Source organism: Scyliorhinus torazame, chromosome 1 (genome assembly GCF_047496885.1).
Source record: "Scyliorhinus torazame isolate Kashiwa2021f chromosome 1, sScyTor2.1, whole genome shotgun sequence".
Lineage (NCBI taxonomy): Eukaryota > Metazoa > Chordata > Chondrichthyes > Carcharhiniformes > Scyliorhinidae > Scyliorhinus > Scyliorhinus torazame.
The window spans coordinates 36,076,012-36,095,183 of NC_092707.1; the positions used below are offsets into that span (position 1 = coordinate 36,076,012).

The 19,172-nt window shown below is 48.7% G+C and overlaps 1 protein-coding gene across 2 annotated transcripts in view; it reads left to right on the forward strand.

Moving 5' to 3' along the window:
• Positions 1–19,172, forward strand: part of smtnb (smoothelin b) — a 772,002-nt gene that overhangs the window by 683,235 nt on the left and 69,595 nt on the right. For both annotated transcript variants that reach the window (XM_072486160.1, XM_072486170.1), the window contains exons 15-18: positions 2,517–2,586; positions 3,675–3,839; positions 8,151–8,274; positions 13,782–13,933. In XM_072486160.1, coding sequence (XP_072342261.1) covers positions 2,517–2,586; positions 3,675–3,839; positions 8,151–8,274; positions 13,782–13,933 — 511 coding nt within the window. The remainder of the gene's footprint in view (positions 1–2,516; positions 2,587–3,674; positions 3,840–8,150; positions 8,275–13,781; positions 13,934–19,172) is intronic.

Sequence of the window (19,172 nt, forward strand, 5' to 3'; positions counted from 1 at the left end):
GGCACAGTGGTCATGTGGCTTTGTCTCCCGGAACGGTATGAGTTACCTGCAGGAGGAACACAGCATACTTTCCATCCTGGAGGACTGAGAAGCTCTGGAACGTGTGCTGTTCTTCTCTGCTGCCGTTGATGTTGAAGCTGGCTATGGCCACGTTCATGTCAAAGGTGTTGTGCTCCCGTCACCATCACCACTTTATTGCTCGGTGGGCGGAGAGGCAGCTGTGTCCCTCCACTCCCTCTGGAGCCCGCCGAGAAAGCCATTCAGCCTGCGCTGCTTGTTCCGGTCCATATATTGCCATTGGTGCAGGTGGGTGGGACCAGCAGCGTCTGCTTCGACCAGCTGACAAGGGCCAGCTCATCTCTGTTCCCGCGACCATGGCTAAGGGACAGGAAGTCCCAGAGTTCCTCAGAAGGAATGAGAGCTGGCTCGGTGGGAGGCATGAGTGAGTCCACTGCCTTGCTGCAGATGGACGCAAGCTCAACCCCATGCCTGCCACTGTGCAGCGATCCTCCTCCAGACAGTCCCCATCTGGGCCCAAGGCCTCCGCCACAGTGAATGTGGTGGACAACACAGGCTTGCCAACCAACCTCCGCACAGATCCCACCCCCAGCCAGGATTGATGGCAGAGGCCCCCCCCCCCCCCCCCTTGGGCTCCTCTCGGTACTTTGGGCCAGAGGAAGGCAGTGGCTCAGACCCCGTCCCACCCCAGACACTGGTCAGCCGGAGAGTCTAGAAAAAGGTCCAGTCCCAAGAGGGAGGAGTCCAGTGCAAAGGTTTGGGACGGCGAGGGAAAGCTCTCCTCGCCAGAAGCGCCCAGTGACCTAGATGTCATGGCACTGCCACAGATCCCTGGTGCTCTAAAAATGGCCACCCCAGGGTGCAAAAAGGCTCTGGGTAGGATGAGGCTTCGGGAATTCCATCCACATCCGGCCCCAAGGCGCCCTGCTCAGGGGGCTGCAACAGCCCGATCCTAATTTTAACTTTTAGTCCCCCCCGGAGCGGAGCTCAACTCTGAGGGATTGGGACACCACTCTCGCTTCATTGGGAGATAGATGTTTATTACACCATGAGCAGCGAGATCCCCCCCCCCGCCCCAAAGAGTGGCGTCCCTTCCTGGGGAGCACCCCGGCCGGGGAAACTTCCATGTCTGGCACACCCCCATTGTTTGGTGTAATGACCACTAGATCTGGGACCCATCATCATGAACCCAGGGACCTATGCATATACAACACCGGGCCCAGCAAATGGCGCTGAGGCATCGATGGACCCCGATAGACTAGATGTAGCGACTCCGAGCCCGGATGTTGACTTGTCCACCAAGCCAGTGGTTAGGAGTGTGTGAATTTTTAGGTTTTGAGGTTCTTCTTCCGTACCCTCCATCTGCGCGGATGCTCTCCCCTGCTTACCAACGGACAGAGTGGTGATTGCCGCTGGAGTAGCCTACCCCTGCGTGAAGCAGATGGAGTGTTGGTGGGGGGAGGGACCGCAGTGCTGCTGTGGCTGCTTGACTGTTTTCTGTGATTTTGAGGTGGGGCACTTCCTATACACCTGCCCCACCCCCTTGCATGCATGGCACCGCACTTCCCCCGCGGACCAGAAGATGCGTTGGTGGCTCCCTGATGGGGGACTGCAAAGTTCCGCTATAAATGCTCCTTCCAGGCCAAAGACCTGGCATGGGAAGGAATAAGTGTGGCAAAGACTTGCCACCTTCAGACCGACGGGAGCCTGATGAAGAGATCTAACCAACTCTCTCCAAAAAAGATCCAACTAATTCGCTCCAGAAGGCCACTGTGAGAGATTACTCTCTCAACAACACGCCTGGGTGCCATTCTCTTGAGACTGCAGAGACCTGAAGTCAAACCATGAGCTGACAGTAAGATATGATGTGAAATAGAGTGCCTCCACAGAAAGCCCAGTTTGATGAGAAATAAAGTGTCTCTCCAGAAAGTCTTCTGCTGTGAGTATTACATTCTTTCTAAACTACAAGGACCCTGAATGAACGACTTTTGCAGAGAAGACCTACTGTTGCAAACTTTAACCAGTAAGCATGCTGTGGAGAAAATGTGCTAAAGAACCACCATCCAAAACAAAGAATCTTATCTTTTTAGTTTCATCCTTATTATTTTTCATCCTTTTCCACCCTTCTGTGTTTGTCTGTCTTGTGTGTGTGGGTAGAGTGTGGGACAGTTAAAGTGGGCAGTGGGTATTAGCTTGTTGTTATCCAGTTGTATTTACTGCATATTTCACAATAGTTCTTGGTATAAATAAACAGTAATTGTGTTTCAATTTACAAACCTGTGACTGTAATTATTGGGCCCTCAGGGCCAAAGACTTGGGTATTTTTTATGAGAAGTATTGGTTAATTCACTTGTGTTGTGACTCTAGGACGAGTGGGGCTGGAACTGACCGCGCACTTGCCCAGGGTGTCGTAAACACTTTAAAAACCAAATCTAAGGCATTTCACAAGAGCATTAGCAGACAAAATGTGGCATCTTTACTTGTTCATATCTTAACAGGTGGAACAGCTGTTGTCCAGACCAAGTCGTCTTTCAGTTCCAGCAGCACTTCATCCAAAAGAGTTGGCAGGTGAGAAGTGACTTTTTAGCTTCAGAATGTAACGGTAAATAAATTGATAACTTTTGGTCTGTGAAGGAAAGGATCAGTGTTGTGCCTGCAAATTGCCAATCCATGTGCTCCTTTTGATAATAAGTTCAAATGTGGCACTGGCAGATGTCACCCTCACTTAGCACCCACAGACACATAGCTCTAGCAGGAAAACGTGAATTGTGATCCGACATAGGGGGCGGGTTTCTCCGCAATCGGCGCGATGTCCGCCAACCGGCGCCAAAAACGGCGCGAATCAGTCCGGCATCGCGCCGCCCCAAAGGTGCGGAATCCTCCCCATCTTGAGGGGCCGAGCCCTCACCTTGAGGGGCTAGCCCCTCGCCGGACTGATTTCCGCCCCGCCAGCTGGCGGGAAAGGCCTTTGGTGCCCCGCCAGCTGGCGCGGAAATGACTTTGCCATGCGGCGCATGCGCGGGAGCGTCAGCGGCCGCTCACGGCATCCCCGCGCATGTGCAGTGGAGGGGGTCTCTTCCGCCTCCGCCATAGTGGAGACCATGGCGAAGGCGGAAGGAAAAGAGTGCCCCCACGGCACAGGCTCGCCCGCGGATCGGTGGGCCCCGATCGCGGGCCAGGCCACCGTGGAGGCACCCGCGGGGCCAGATCGGCCCGCCCGCGCCGCCTTGTCCCGCCGGTAAGAGAGGTGGTTTGATTCTCGCCGGTGGGACAGTTATTCCAGCAGCGGGACTTCGGCCCATCGCGGGCTGGAGAATCGCCGGGTGGGGGGGGGCCTCCTACCGGCGCGGCGCGATTCCCACCCCCGCCGAATATTCGGTGCCGGAGAATTCGGCAACCGGCGGGGGCGGGATTCACGCCTGCCCCCGGCGATTCTCCAACCCAGCGGGGGGTCGGAGAATCCTGGCCAGGAACCTGGCCAATTTTCTACTTTCCTACCCTAGGGCACTGAGACCAATTGTGTCCAATCTGACCAAGATAATTTTAACCAAGAATCAGACCAAGGATCTACATGATCTATAAAATTCAGCTACTCACAGGGATAACTTGCTCAATGATCTGCATTTGGGAATTCTTTAATTTCATGGCTTTTTCAGTATTTTTGACAGAGAAGATGATGCACGGTCTAGCAGTTTGTCAGCACTTGAGAGGAAGCAAGCTGAGAAGCGGAAAGAGGCGATGAAGTCACAAACACTGCCACGCACTTCAGGAACACAGGCACGGAAGGCATTGATCGAGAAACTAGAAAAGGAAGGTGGAAGGTAGGACTCTCAGCAAGAAGATTTAAAAATATTTTTTGCTGTATTTAATGTATAACAACATTAAAGGCAAGATGTGAAAAATCTTATATGCGGCTCTTTTCTACCAAACACATCATTGCAGCATTATCTGAGAATTTATTTAATGGAGCAAACTTTGTTTAAATTGTTGGCATTGCTGACAAGGTCAACAGTTATGGTTCATCCCTAATTACATTTGAGAAGGTGGTGGTGAGTTGCCTTCTTGAACCACTGCCATTCATAGGTACACCACATAGCTGTTAGTGAGAGAGTTCCATGATTTTGACACAAGAACATCAAAATATTTCCAAGTCAGGATGGTGTATGACTTGGGGAGAAACTTGCAGGTGGTGATGTACCTGGGCATCTGCTGTCCTTATTTTTCTAGTTAGTAGAGGTCATGAGCTTGGAAGGTGCTGTCAAAGGAACCTGTTGAAGGCCCCTTGTTGTAGTGCATCATGTAGATGGTATACACTACTTACAGGTGCAGAGGAAAAGATTCTACACTAATGTAAGAAATAGTTGAATGGTTATGGGACTATAGACTCTAACTGGATTAACTAAAATAAGTTGTGCTTTTTTTCATTTGGCATCTGTTTTCCAAGCCATTCAACCATTGTTCTTAATGCCTTGAATTTTTTTCCGCTTTTTGGCAATTAATCATGTACGTCCCATCTTCTGGGTCTGGATTCTTTGGGTGGCAAGGTCTCCTATCCGATACCCGAAGAGTCAGCGGGAACGCATGGCCGCCAGTACTGACTGCCCTGCAACTACTTAATAAGGAGCATTCCAGTATGGCTTTTCCAGTATATTTGAGAGAAAAGATGATGCATGGTCTAGCAGTTGGTCAGCACTTGAGAGGAAGCAAGCTCAGAAGCGAAAAGAGGTGATGAAGTCACAAACACTGTCACGCACTGGTTGTGTGGTAGGTGGAGTCAGGCCTGCCACCATTCCCCGGATGCGGATTGGAGGCAGCCTCAGGGCTGCCAAGTGCCAAGGCAGGCTGTTAATAAAGAATTACCTCAGTTCTTTGGGACTTTATCCCAATTGTTTTGTTTAATATTCAACCCTCTATCTCTCATCCCTGACACCCCATCAGCCCCATGCCCCATCCACAACAGCTCATGCCAATCCATGCTCCCCACCCACCCCAATGAATCCTCATACCCTCCATGCTAACTCATGCCCCTAACCACCCACTTAGCCCCTTAAAGCCTGATGCCAACTTATGCCCAACCTTTTTCTCTTGCACCCTCCATGCTAACTTGTCTAGTATCTACCGTGGGCAGACCCCAGAAACCATGCCGAGATGAAATACAATAATGGTCTGATTGTCTATTGCAGCCTTTACCATAGTAAAAAAACACTCGCCTTCATGAAAGTCCATGCAAAACATTTAAATCCTCTTAAAGAACTGAATCTCAAATAGAAACAACAGACTTGTATTCATAACCCGACATCAAAGACAGCTGATCTTTAATAACCTCTTTCAGCTGTCAATCAAACTGTGAACTTGGCAACCCCTGCTGAGATAAACACAGGCTGTGGAATGCAGCCAAACATTATTTGTGACATACTGATAGCGCTTGGGGTAATATCAACAAACAGATACTGGGAGGATGGACGGGGGGTTTCAGAGCTGGCATCGGTGGGGATTAGAAGATGGGGGACCTGTTCATTGATGGGACGTTTGCGAGCCTAGGGGCACTGGAGGAGAAGTTTGGGCTACCCCCGGGAAACGCTTTCAGATACATGCAGGTGAGGGTGTTTGTGAGGCGGCAGGTGAGGGAATTCCCGTTGCTCCCGGCACAGGAAATTCAAGACAGGGTGATCTTGGGCGTATGGGTTGGAGAGGGCAAGGTGTCGGCGATATACCAGGAGATGAAAGAAGAGGGGGAGGCATTGGTAGAGGAGCTGAAGGGTAAATGGGAGGAGGAGCTGGGGGAGGAGATTGAGGAGGGGCTATGGGCTGATGCCCTAGGTAGGGTTAATTCTTGTTCCTCGTGTGCCAGGCTTAGCCTGATACAATTTAAGGTGGTTCAGAGAGCGCACATGACGGGGGCGAGGCTGAGTAGGTTCTTTGGGGTAGAGGACAGATGTGGGAGATGCTCAGGTAGTCCGGCGAACCATGTCCATATGTTTTGGTCATGCCCGGCACTGGAGGGGTTCTGGAGGGGAGTGGCGGGAACAATATCTAAGGTGGTGAAAGCCCGGGTCAAGCCAAGCTGGGGGCTAGCAATATTTGGAGCAGTGGACGAGACGAGAGTGCAAGAGGCAAAAGAGGCCGGCATTCTGGCCTTTGCGTCCCTAGTAGCCCGGCGAAGGATCTTCCTAATGTGGAAGGAGGCGAAGCCCCCCAGCGTGGAGGCCTGGATAAATGATATGGCAGGGTTTATCAAGCTAGAGAGGACAAAGTTTGTCTTGAGAGGGTCTGCGCAGGGGGGGTTCTACAGGCGGTGGCAGCTGTTCCTAGACCATCTCGCGGAGCGTTAGATGAAGGTCGGTCAGCAGCAGCAGCAACCGGGGGGGGGGGGGGGGGGGGTCCTGTCTGGGGGGTATTTGAGCAAGATAATACATGAAGGATCTGGAAAACTGGCATGTACGGGAGGAATCCAATGTACAAAGTTCTGTAACATATCGTTTTACCATGTTTATGTCTTGCTATGTACGTTTTCTTTCTATTTGTTACGAAGGGGGGGTTTTGTTTGTAAGGGTGAAAAATTGTGTTAAAAATTTTAATAAATATATTTTTTTAAAAACAAAACAAACAGATACTGTAACTGCAAGAACATTGGGGCGGGATTCTCCCATCCCGCGGCAGAGCGTTTTACGACGGCGTGAATGGGCCGCTGCCAGGAGTAATTCTGGCCCCTCCAGGCAGCCAACACGGTGCTGGAGCGGTTTGCGCCGCTCCAGTTGCCGATCCTGACACGAACTGTGCGCCGCGGGATGCGCCCATGCGCAGTGGCACCGGCGCCAACGCGGACATGTGCAGTGGCCTTCTTCAACGCGCCGGCCCCGACGCAACATGGCGCAGGGCCACAGGGGCCAGCGCGTAGTAAAGGAGGCCCCCAGCCAGAAAGGCCAGCCCGCCGATCGGTGGGCCCCGATCGCGGGCCAGGCCACATCGGTGAACCCCCTGGGGTCAAATTGTCCTAGCAAACACAATCTTTTGGGGGAGAAAGTTCCAGATTTCTACGACCGTTTGTAAGAAAAATTACTTTCTAATTTTGTTTGTGAATGGCCTAATTTTAATTTTTAGATCGCATCCCCTTATTTTTGATTTACCACCAGAGGACATAGTTCTTCCATATCGATTTTACCAAATTATTTTAACATTTAAAATCAGATCACCTCTCAATCTCCGATACTGAGGGAAATTTAAAAAAACATATGCAACCTTACCTCATAGTTTAACTCTCTATGCTCCACCATAATTCTAGTGAGTTTGCACTAGATTCCTGCCCATTGCCAACATATCCTCCATATGATATGATGCTCTGAACTGAATGCAGTACTCCAGATAGGTTGTGATTAAGATGCGGTATTCCTGAAACAGAAATTCCACCCCTTTGTTTTTTTAGTCTCGTTGAGACCGAGGCCAATCTCCCATTAGCCGTTTTCTATCTGTTTATTGGCTTTTAATGATTTGTGTACTTGGACTCCAAAATCCTTTTGCGCCTATAGTAATAATAATAATCATTTATTGTCACAAGTATGAAGTTACTGTGAAAAGCTCCTAGTCGCCACATTCCGGCACCTGTTCAGGTAAGCTGGTACGGGAATTGAATCCACTCTGCTGGCCTTGTTCTGCATCACAAACCAGCTGTCTAGCACACTGAGCTAAACCAGCCAATGATACCTTATTTCTCACCATTTAAAAAATACACAGATTTATCATTCCTGGGTCCAAAGTGAATGACATCACACTTGCTTATATTGAACTTTATTTGCCATAGTTTTACCCACTCAGCTGCTCTGTGTCCCTTTGCAACTTTTTGCTCCCTTCTGCAATACTTCTTCCTTCTTCAGTGTCGTCTGCAAACCTGGCTATACAGCTCTCTATTTCTTCATCTGTGTCAGTAAATATGCTGAAAGGTTAATGCCCCTGCAATAATCCTTAAGAATCATCACTTTCCAAATTCAGAATCCAATTTTTCAAATCCTCAAATTGCTTACATCATAACTAGGGTAAATCATCCAAAAAACATTTAATCTTTATCTGTGTGTGTGTGAATATCCATTATACAATTGTTTTAGTCATTCCAAAATTCATCTATTTGTATATTTTAGCCCTGGAAATCCAGCAATTGCCAGGATGAAGGTGCAGAGGTCGTCAAGTTGTGGTGTGCCAAATGCTAACAGTATTAAACAGATGCTGCTCGACTGGTGCAGAGCCAAGACACGTGGTTATGAGGTGAGCACACACACCCTCCATTTATCAGGGAAAGAGAATGTAGAAAATCTTTTTGTGGCAGTTGGAGAGAAATAATTGAATCTATCAGGAAAGGATGGTGTTATGTATTATAAACCAGTGCATCTCTGTGCAGTGTGTCTCATGATTATGTGGTGGCATCATCAGAGGCATTTGGGAGATTTCCTTCCCTGCCACTTTAGACTGTGAGCAAGCAGCACCTCTCTAATAAATTTTGACAATCTGGTTAAATAACCTACAGTTTGGCAACTTTTTCATCCTTTGTTTCTATGTGAACGAAGAGCTAGAACAACTAAAACAAAGTAAATAGGAGTGCAGGAGCTGGCCATTCAGTTGCTCTAGCTTGTTCAGTGAATCAATTAGATTATGGCTGATCTACTCAACTTATCCATTTCTGTCCCATATCATAATACCTTGACTTAAGATCTATCAAACTCAGTCGTCCTATTTAAAAAAAAAAAAAATTTAGAGCATCCAATTATTTTATTTTATTTTATAGTTTTTTTCCAATTAAGGGGCAATTTAGCATGGCCAATCCACCTAACTTGCACATCTTTGGGTTGTGGGGGTGAAACCCATGCAGACATGGGGAGAATGTGCAAACTCCACACGGACAGTGACCCAGGTCCGGGAATCGAACCCGAGTCCTCAGCGCCGCAGTCCCAGTGCTGTCCACTGCGCCACTTGCTGCTCTTCAGTCGTCCTATTTACTTCCTAAATGGCCTAACTCTGATTTTAGGATTGTGGCCTCTTGTTCTGTATTACCCCACCACAAATATTTTCAATATTGAATATCCTTTGCACCTTGGGTAATAGCACCAGATTCTTCCTTATCTTGAATTCCAAATGTAATTACATAAGATCAGTAAACTGCATTCTTTGACATCCTGTAGTCCATAACATTGTTGCTGCAAGAAAACCTTACTGTTGGTGACCCATAAAAATAGTACAAAGCTGATTTTTTAAAAAAAATTGTGTTTTTGAACAAAGTATATTTACCGTTATGTACACAGAATAAGAAATATATATATATAACATATATAGAAGAGAAGGGCACACCCAAACATACCAAAAACAAAAGTCATAATAAAAAATAAAATAGAATAACTGGTTGGGTATTGTGCACCAGCTCACAGCAGCAAATCTGTACAACTGGCAAAATTATTTACAACACATAAGTAGGAGACTGTTTGTGGGGGGTGGAGGGGGGGGGGTGGGGTGGAGACTGGGGAGGTAAATATATATTTGGGTGCTGGAGAAACAATTACAGTGGGCAACACTCAAATGGGTTTGGTGTTGGTGTGGTCACTTGCTTCTCCCGGCGGATCTCGCTGCCGTTGTCGTCTCGCGCTCACCTCCGCTTCAGCCGTTCCTCCTGTCTTTCACCTGTATTCTCCTTGTTCTCTGTTCCTGGAGATGCCAAGTTTGTTATCGTATCCCCGTGCCCTCCTTCCGTCTGTCATTTCTGCCTCTCTCCATTCTTGGTAGAATGGCTCTCACGTTCTGTGGAAGCCGTCGTCTGACCCTCAGATGGCGAATTTGATTTTGTCCATTTGGAGAGATTCCGAGAGGTCGGACAGCCAGCCTGCAGCTTTGGGTGGTGCTGCTGACTGCCAGCTGAACAGGATTTTACGGCGGGCGATCAGGGAGGGAAAGGCAAGGGCGTCCGCCGTCCTCCCCAGGAATACACCTGGCTGGTCTGAAACCCCGAAGACCGCCACTTTCGGGCATGGCTCCACCCTCATTCCCACCACTTTGGACATTGCCTCGAAGAAGGCTGTCCAGTGCCCCGCAAGTCTGGGGCAAGATCAGAACATGTGGGCGTGGTTGGCCGAGCCTCCTTGGCACCATTCACATCTATCCTCCACCTCCGGGAAGAACCTACTCATACGGGTTCTTGTTAAGTGGGCTCTATGTACCACTTTTAGTTGCGTCAGGCTGAGCCTTGCGCACGTGGAGGTGGTGTTGACCCTCTGCAGTGCTTTGCTCCAGAGTCCCCACCCTATTTCAATCCCCAGGTCCTCCTCGCATTTCTTTCTTGTTCATCCAGTACGGTGTTGGCCCTCTCTACCAGTCGGTCATACATGTCGCTACAGTTTCCTTTATCCAATATGCTTGCGTCCAGTAACTTTTCCAGTAATGTCTGTCGTGGTGGTTGTGGGTCCTTGTTTCCTTTCGTAGGAAGTTTTTGAGTTGTAGATACCTCAGCACGTTCCCCCTGGCTAGCTGGAATTTCTCTGTCAGTTTGTCCAGTGTTGCGATCCTGCCGTCCGTGTATAGGTCCCTGACTGTCAGTGTCCCTCCATCCTGCCCCCACCTTTTGAAGGTGGCGTCAGTCAGTGCTGGTGTGAACCAATGGTTGTTGCAGATGGGAGCTTTGTCCGACATTTTGGTCAGGCCAAATTGCTGCCGTAGTTGGTTCCGGGATTGGAGGATGGCTATCACCACCGGGCTGCTGGAGTGTTTTTTGGGTGGGGATGGGAGTGCTGCTGGGGCGAGGGCCCGGAGGGAGTTCCCCATTCAGGAGGCTTCTTCCGCACGCACCCACTCGGCTTCTGGCTCCTTGATCCATCCCCTTATTTGCTCGGCCGTCGCCGCCCAGTGGTAGAATTGTAGGTTTGGGAGGGCTAGACCCCCCTGGTTTTTGTAGGACCTTCTTTGGGATCCTAGCATTCTTTCCCCCACCCCCCTACGAATGCCATGATTAGTTTATCCAGTGCTTTGAAAAAGGCCTTGGGGATGTAGATCGGAATGGATCTAAGTAGGAAGAGGTACCTGGGCAGTACGTTCACTTTGATCGTCTGGACTCTCCCCGCGAGGGAGAGTGGGAGTGTGTTTCATCTTTGCAGCTCCTTTTTTACTTCCTCCGTCAGACTGGTGAGGTTCCATTTGTGTGATGAACGGTTACTGCCTTATCATCATGTAAGGTGATGTCCCCTTTAAGACCAGGCTTGGAACCCTGGGGACTCCGCCTCTGGCTCCGCCCATCTGGGAGCCATACATAAAGGCCTGCCTCATGGTCTGTATAGCAGTCAGCTCTCGTCCAAATCTGTAGCATAGTTATTAGCCTAATAAAGCCTTCTTTACAGTTTAATCTCTAAGCATCATTATTGAGGGTACCTCAATTTGTGGATCCCTTTCCAGTCATGGGCTATTTGGATCCCCAGGTAGCGGAATTTGTGTCAGGCTTGTTTAAACGGCAGTCCCGTTAGTACTGCCCCTCCCGGGTGTACCGGGAAGATCTCGCTTTTGCTCATGTTGAGTTTGTAGCCCGAGAAGGCGCCAAACTCTTTCTGGAGCGCGATGATTCCGTCCATGCTGCTTTGTGGATCCGAAATGTAGAGGAGCAGGTCATCTGCATCGAGTGAGGCTCTGTGCTCTCTGCCGCCCCTTCGGATCCCCCTCCAGCTTTTTGCTGCTCTGAGCGCGATTGCTAGTGGTTCGATCGCTAGAGTGAACAGCAGCGGGAACAGTGGGCATCCTTGTCTGGTGCCCCTGTGCAGCTGGAAGTATCGGGTGTTGGTGTTGTTGATCCGTACACTCACCATGGAAGTGTTGTATAGGAGCTTTACCCAGGAGGTGAACCCTGTTCCAAGCCTGAACCGCTCCAGTACCTCTATGAGGTATTTCCATTCGACTCTGTTGAAGGCCTTTTCTGCTTCTGGGGAGACGATCACCTCTGGTGTTCTCTTCCCGGAGGGGGTCATTATCACGTTCAACAGGCGCCTGATGTTCGAGGTAATCTGTCTACCTTTGACAAAGCCCGTCTGGTCCTCTGCAACCACCTCAGGTACAGTCTTCTAGCCTTTTGGCTAGGATTTTGGCCAGTATTTTGGCATCTGCGTTCAGCAGTGAGGTGGGTCTGTATGACCTACATTCCGTTGGGTCTTTGTCTTTCTTAGGTATCTGCGTGATTGAGGCCTGTGCTAGCGTGGGTGGCAGTGTGCCCCTAGCTAGCGAGTCTGTGAACATCTCCCGCAGGTGCGGGGCCAATGCTGTCGCAAATCTTTTGTAGATGTCTGCCAGGAACCCATCTGGTCCCGGCACCTTCCCCGCCTGCATGGAGCTAATGCTGTCCATGATCTCTCCCAGTGCTAGTGGTGCTTCCAGGCCCCGTTTTCTGCCCTCCCCCACGACTGGAATGTCCAGCCATCAAGGAACCGTTTCATCCCGAACTCCCCCATTGGAGGCTCTGAGGTGTACAGCCCTTGGTAGAAGGCCTTGAAGGTTTTGTTGATCTTTTCTGGTTCTGTTTGTAATGTGCCTCTGGTATCCCTGATTGTGCAATTTCTCTGGTGGGTGCCTGCTTTCTCAGCTGATGTGCCAACAGGCGGCTGGCTTTGTCTCCGTGTTCGTATAGGGTCCCACATGCCTGGCGGAGTTGGTGCATTGCTTTCCTGGTAGAGAGCAGATCAAAGTTCCTTTGTAGCTCTTTCCTCACCGCCAGGAGCTCTACGGTCGGGGCCTCGGAGTATTTACAGTCTACCTCCAGTATGGAGTCGACCAGCTGCTGCCTAGCCACCCTTTCCTCCCTATCTCTTCGCGCTTTGAAAGCGATGATTTCCCCTCTTAATACGGCCTTTAGCGCTTCACAGAACGTGGAGGGTGAGACCTCCCCATTCTGGTTATTCTCCGTGTCCTCTTGCTATGGCCCGCGATATCTTTTCATTGATGGCTTGTCAGCTAGTAGGGCACTGTCCAACCTCCATGTGGGGCATTGGGCTCTGCCCATCTCCAGCCTCACGCCCATGTAATGTGGAGCGTGGTCTGATATCACAATTGCAGAGTATTCCACTTTGTCTATCCCCGAAAGCACTGTTTTCCCCACCACAAAGAAGTCAATTCTGGTGTATACGTTATGTACTGGGGAGAAGAAGGAGAACTCCTTCTCCCCTGGGTGGGTGAACCTCCAGAGGTCCACCGCTCCCACCTTCTCCATAAAGTGACTGAGTTCCCTTGCCATGCTTGAGGTTTTCCCCATTTTGGGGTTTGATCTGTCTGTCATTGGATCATGTACACAGTTGAGGTCCCCCCGATGATTAGTCGGTTATTGCTATGTCAGGGATTTCTGCCATGGTCTTCTTGATGAAGACAAAGCTGATTTTAAAACTTATTTGTTATTATGTATGGTGTTTATTTTAAACAATGAATATTGAAAACACCTTTGGAGGAAGAGGCTATGGATTGTTTAAAAGTTATTGATCTGTAATATTTCAATAGTTATATTATTTCAATTTTGTTTTATTTAGTTTTCTTTCATTTCTTCCCAGCCATTTTGTGTGATTGTATGAATTGGACTAGCTGGATAAGTTTTTTCCTTAAAGAAAATAAAAGGGGCAATTTGTGACATTTTGATTTTAGAAAGAGCCAAATGGCAAAACGACCTTTTTGATGCATAGTTGTGTTTCTTTGTCAATTTTGAAAGAGTGTTCTATTTCACATCTGAAAACAATTAACCCTCTACTCTAATATTTTGCTTTGTCAATCAGCATGTGGCCATCCAGAACTTCTCCTCCAGCTGGAGTGATGGGATGGCATTCTGTGCTTTGGTGCATAACTTCTTCCCTGAGGCCTTTGATTACTCAGAACTGAATCCCAGCAATCGCCGACATAACTTCGAAGTGGCATTCGGAATGGCTGAGTAGGTACCACTTCTAGATTTTCATGCACATTTGCTTAGCTTTTATAGAATGGTGCCTCTAGCAGCAATTATTGAACATTTCATCACAGAGTGCTACATTTGAAAAATGTGGTAGCAGCATAACTACTCATAAAATAATGAACTACGCTGCATTTTGGTTTCTAAAGCAACTCAGCTGAAAAGAAGAGTGATTATCGTGTTTTCCCCAAAAAGGGATTAAGAAGGTGCACCATAACAATATTAATGTATGAGGACCTTGCGGATAAATGTACTGTGGAATCAAGGAACCCCTTCCTGTGCAATATATATAATAATCTTATTAATTTTAGGAGCTGTACATCTGCTGTCAAATATCATGGCCCACATGGTAATACTATAGTGTTTTTATTTTACATTGTGAACAGATCTTAGTGTTCTCTGCAGATGCAGAGCTCCCATGAACCTCTGCTTGGGTGTTATTTTTTAAATGTCTTAAGCAAGAGTCACCGAAAAACTGTAATATATTTTCAATTAATCTAAGTAACCCATCTGCCTATATAGTTGCAACCTCATTAACACCTAGGAAAAGAAGCATTAATGTATAATTTGTTGATTTCTGACCAATTGACACCTAATGTGCATTCTGTCCTCACTGAGCTAGCAGCTGTAAAATAAATTAGTAACTGGTTTTGGTGTAGATTAGCACCTATGTGGATGCAAGCCTGCACCCAGATTTTCATCCCTGGGTCGGGTGATCAGGGAACAGGAGATTTTCCAGCTGGGTCTGTTTGCTGAACGCAGCACGTCGGGAGTCTTGGAGGAGACATTGTGGAGTAGTCAGGTAAGTGTCAAAACTGTACATGTTGTCCAACTGTTAGGTAATCCTAGAATGGATGGCTCATCATGGACTTTTGCTATGGAAGAACTGCCAGTGGTGCCTTCTGAATGAAAAGTGTGCTGAACTAAACTGCTGTGTGGCTTCCCAAGACACAACCATGGGCAAGGCATTGTCTTGCCATCGCAACTTGATGCAGATAAGATGCAGTGATTTAGTAAACTGGCTGGATTCAGTGGATAAATAAGCAGCATCACAATGCTTATTATCCTATCCACTTGCCCAGTTACCACCTGTCTCTCTGGATGAATCCACACTGTGTAACCTTAACCAGCATGCTCATATTTACACAATGTAGTGGTATAACAGTCTGAATAAAATGGAATAAGCCAGTAGGGCTGTGAGTTGTCCTTGAGCACAGCACGTCATCTTGGAGTGGCAGCCACAACATATAGGGCACCAGTATATCTGCACAGCCATGCCATTAAGAGCATTCATAGGTGAGGTGATGTACGTGGTTCGTGCATGTAAGCACACAAAAGTGAATTAGAGCGATGTACTTTGAGTTGTTGATAACCCTTCTCACCTTACTTTTTCATTAATTAATTTACTAAGTCATAGGATGTCACACACTCAAGGAATGGGGCCTACTGCCCTACATTTTCCCAACAGGGTCCTGGTGGAGGAGGTGCAAAAAGGTTCAAAAAAGGTGCAAAAGGTTCAGTAACCTTTTGCATTCTGGCAAGTTGTGTAGCTTGACTCATAGACACAGAGGTCCAAGGGAGGGCCACATTTTCACACTGCAGATAAGGCGCAAGACAGGGCACATACAACACTCAATGCTGAAGCAGAAGATTGTGTAAGCAGCTCATTTAGATGTGTGCAAAACAGATGTGAATAGACACAGATGCACATTATCTTTACATGCATTATATATGAGTATGACATAAACTCATTGTGTTTTCAAAACAACAGGACAGAGAATCTGAGGGAGATGGCCCGGGCTGAGGGAGGGAGAGCCAGCCTGAAGCCCGTGCACTCCTGGGGATCACTGGGATGCTAGTTGTTGGTGATGGTGAATCTCCAGTAGCCGGTGATAGAGGAGGTCTTGAGATTGCCTTGGCAAATGGTGGGGTTATGCTTGCACAATGGAATATTGACAAGACAGAGAGTGCAATGATGGGATTGGGTCATGCGGACAGTGCGAGAATGGTTAAGGCAATGGCCTGCATTAGAGTGTGCTTTTACTATGAGAAGGGCTACACCAAAATATTTCATTTTTAAAAATATATATTTTATTCAAATTTTTTGGCCAAACAAAACAATACAAAGGTTTTCCTTTTTACAACAATAAAACAGTATAAATAACAGTGGCTGTTTTTAACAAATAAATAAATAATATATATATAAACTAAATGGCAACTGCCATATCAAAAATAATAACTCTCCAAAAATAAAATCAAACAATCCAATATACATAGCCTAATACAAATATCTGTACAAAAACACCTGTGAGGACCCGCCCGGGCTCTTCCCCCCCCCCCCTCCCCCCTGGGTTGCTGCTGTTACCTTCCCATTTCCTTTATCGTTCTGCAAGGTAGTCAATGAACGGTTGCCACCGCCTGGTGAACCCTTGAGCCAAACCCCTTAGTGCGAACTTTATCCGTTCTAGTTTTATAAACCCTGCCATGTCATTTATCCAGGTCTCCACGCCCGGGGGTTTGGCTTCTTTCCACATAAGCAATATCCTTCGCCGGGCTACTAGGGACGCAAAGGCCAAGACATCAGCCTCTTTCGCCACCTGCACTCCCGGCTCTTCTGCAACCCCGAATATAGCCAACCCCCAGCCTGGCTCGACCCGGACTCCCACCACCTTCGAAAGCACCTTTGCCACCTCCACCCAGAACCCCTGCAGTGCCGGACATGACCAAAACATGTGGGTGTGGTTTGCTGGGCTTCTCGAGCATCTCCCACACCTATCCTCTACCCCGAAAAATTTACTGAGCCTTGCTCCGGTCATATGCGCCCTGTGTAAAACCTTGAATTGTATCAGGCTTAGCCTTGCGCACGAGGACGATGAGTTTACCCTACGTAGGGCATCAGCCCACAGCCCCTCCTCAATCTCTTCCCCCAGCTCTTCTTCCCATTTCCCCTTCAGCTCATCCACCATGATCTCCCCCTCGTCCCTCATTTCCCTGCATATATCCGACACCCTACCATCCCCCACCCATGTCCCTGAGATTACTCTATCTTGAATCTCCTGCATCGGGAGCTGCGGGAATTCCCCCACCTGCTGCCTCGCAAAAGCCCTCAGTTGCATGTATCGAAATTCATTCCCTTGGGGCAACCCATATTTTTCCGTCAGCGCTCCCAGACTCGCAAACGTCCCGTCTACGAACAGATCTCTCAGTTGCACAACCCCAGCTCTCTGCCATGCTCCAAATCCCCCATCCATTCTCCCCGGGACAAACCTATGGTTATTTCTTATCGGGGACCGCACCGAGGCTCCCGTCCTTCCCCTATGTCGACTCCACTGCCCCCAAATTTTTAGTGTTGCCACCACCACTGGACTTGTGGTGTATTTCTTCGGGGAGAACGGCAACGGCGCCGTCACCATTGCTTGTAGGCTGGTTCCTTTGCAGGATGCCATCTCCAATCTCTTCCACGCCGCTCCCTCCCCTTCTCCCATCCACTTACACACCATTGAGATATTGGCGGCCCAGTAGTATTCACTTAGGCTCGGTAGTGCCAGCCCCCCCCCCCTATCCCTGCTACGCTGCAAGAACCCCCTCCTCACTCTCGGGGTCTTCCCGGCCCACACAAAACTCATGACACTTTTTTCAATTCTCTTGAAAAAAGCCTTTGTGACCATCACCAGAAGGCACTGAAACACAAAAAGGAATCTCGGGAGGACTACCATTTTGACCGCCTGCACCCTACCCACCAGTGACAGGGGCACCATGTCCCATCTCTTAAAATCCTCCTCCATCTGTTCCACCAATCTTGTTAAATTAAGCCTATGTAAGGTTCCCCAACTCCTGGCTATCTGAGTCCCTAAGTACCGGAAATCTCTTGTCACCTTCCTCAGCGGTAAGTCATCTATTCCCCTGCTCTGCTCCCCCGGATGCACCACAAACAACTCACTCTTCCCCATATTCAATTTGTACCCCGAAAATTCCCCAAACTCCCTAAGTGTCTGCATTATCTCAGGCATCCCCTCCACTGGGTCTGCACCATACAGCAATAAATCATCTGCATACAAAGATACCCGGTGTTCTTCTCCTCCCCTGAGTACTCCCATCCACTTCCTGGAGCCCCTCAGTGCTATGGCCAGGGGCTCAATCGCCAATGCAAACAGTAACGGAGACAGGGGACACCCCTGCCTCGTCCCTCTATGAAGACGGAAGTAGTCAGACCTCTGTCTGTTCGTGACCATGCTCGCCACCGGGGCCTTATACAGCAGCTGTACCCATCCGATATATCCTTCTCCAAAACCAAATCTCCTCAGCACCTCCCACAGATAATCCCACTCCACTCTGTCGAATACTTTCTCGGCGTCCATCGCCACCACTATCTCCGCCTCCCCCTCTGGTGGGGGCATCATCATTACCCCTAGCAACCTCCGTATATTCGTGTTCAGCTGTCTCCCCTTAACGAACCCAGTTTGATCCTCGTGGACCACCCCCGGGACACAGTCCTCTATCCTCGTCGCCATCACCTTAGCCAGGAGCTTAGCATCTACATTTAAAAGGGAAATGGGCCTGTAGGACACACACTGCAGCGGGTCTTTTTCCTTCTTCAAAAGGAGCGATATCGTTTACTCTGACATAGTCGGGGGCAGCTGCCCCCTTTCTCTGACTTCATTAAAGGTTCTCGTCAAAAGCGGGGCCAGTAGGTCCATATACTTCCTATAAAATTCCACCGGGAATCCGTCCGGTCCCGGGGCCTTCCCCGCCTGCATGCTCCCAATCCCTTTTACCACCTCCTCCATCTCAATCTGTGCTCCCAGTCCCACCCTCTCCTGCTCCTCCACCTTAGGGAATTCCAGCTGATCCAGGAAATGCATCATTCCCTCCTTCCCTTCCGGGGGCTGAGCCTTATATAACCTCTCATAAAATGCCTTGAACAGCCCGTTCACTCTCTCCGCTCCCCGTTCCATCTCTCCCTCCTCATCTCTCACCCCACCTATCTCCCTCGCTGCTCCCCTCTTCCTCAATTGGTGGGCCAGTAGCCGACTCGCCTTCTCTCCATACTCATACTGTACACCCTGTGCCCTCCTCCACTGTGCCTCTGCCTTAGAACATAGAACATAGAACAATACAGCGCAGTACAGGCCCTTCGGCCCACGATGTTGCACCGAAACAAAAGCCATCTAACCTACACTATACCATTATCATCCATATGTTTATCCAATAAACTTTTAAA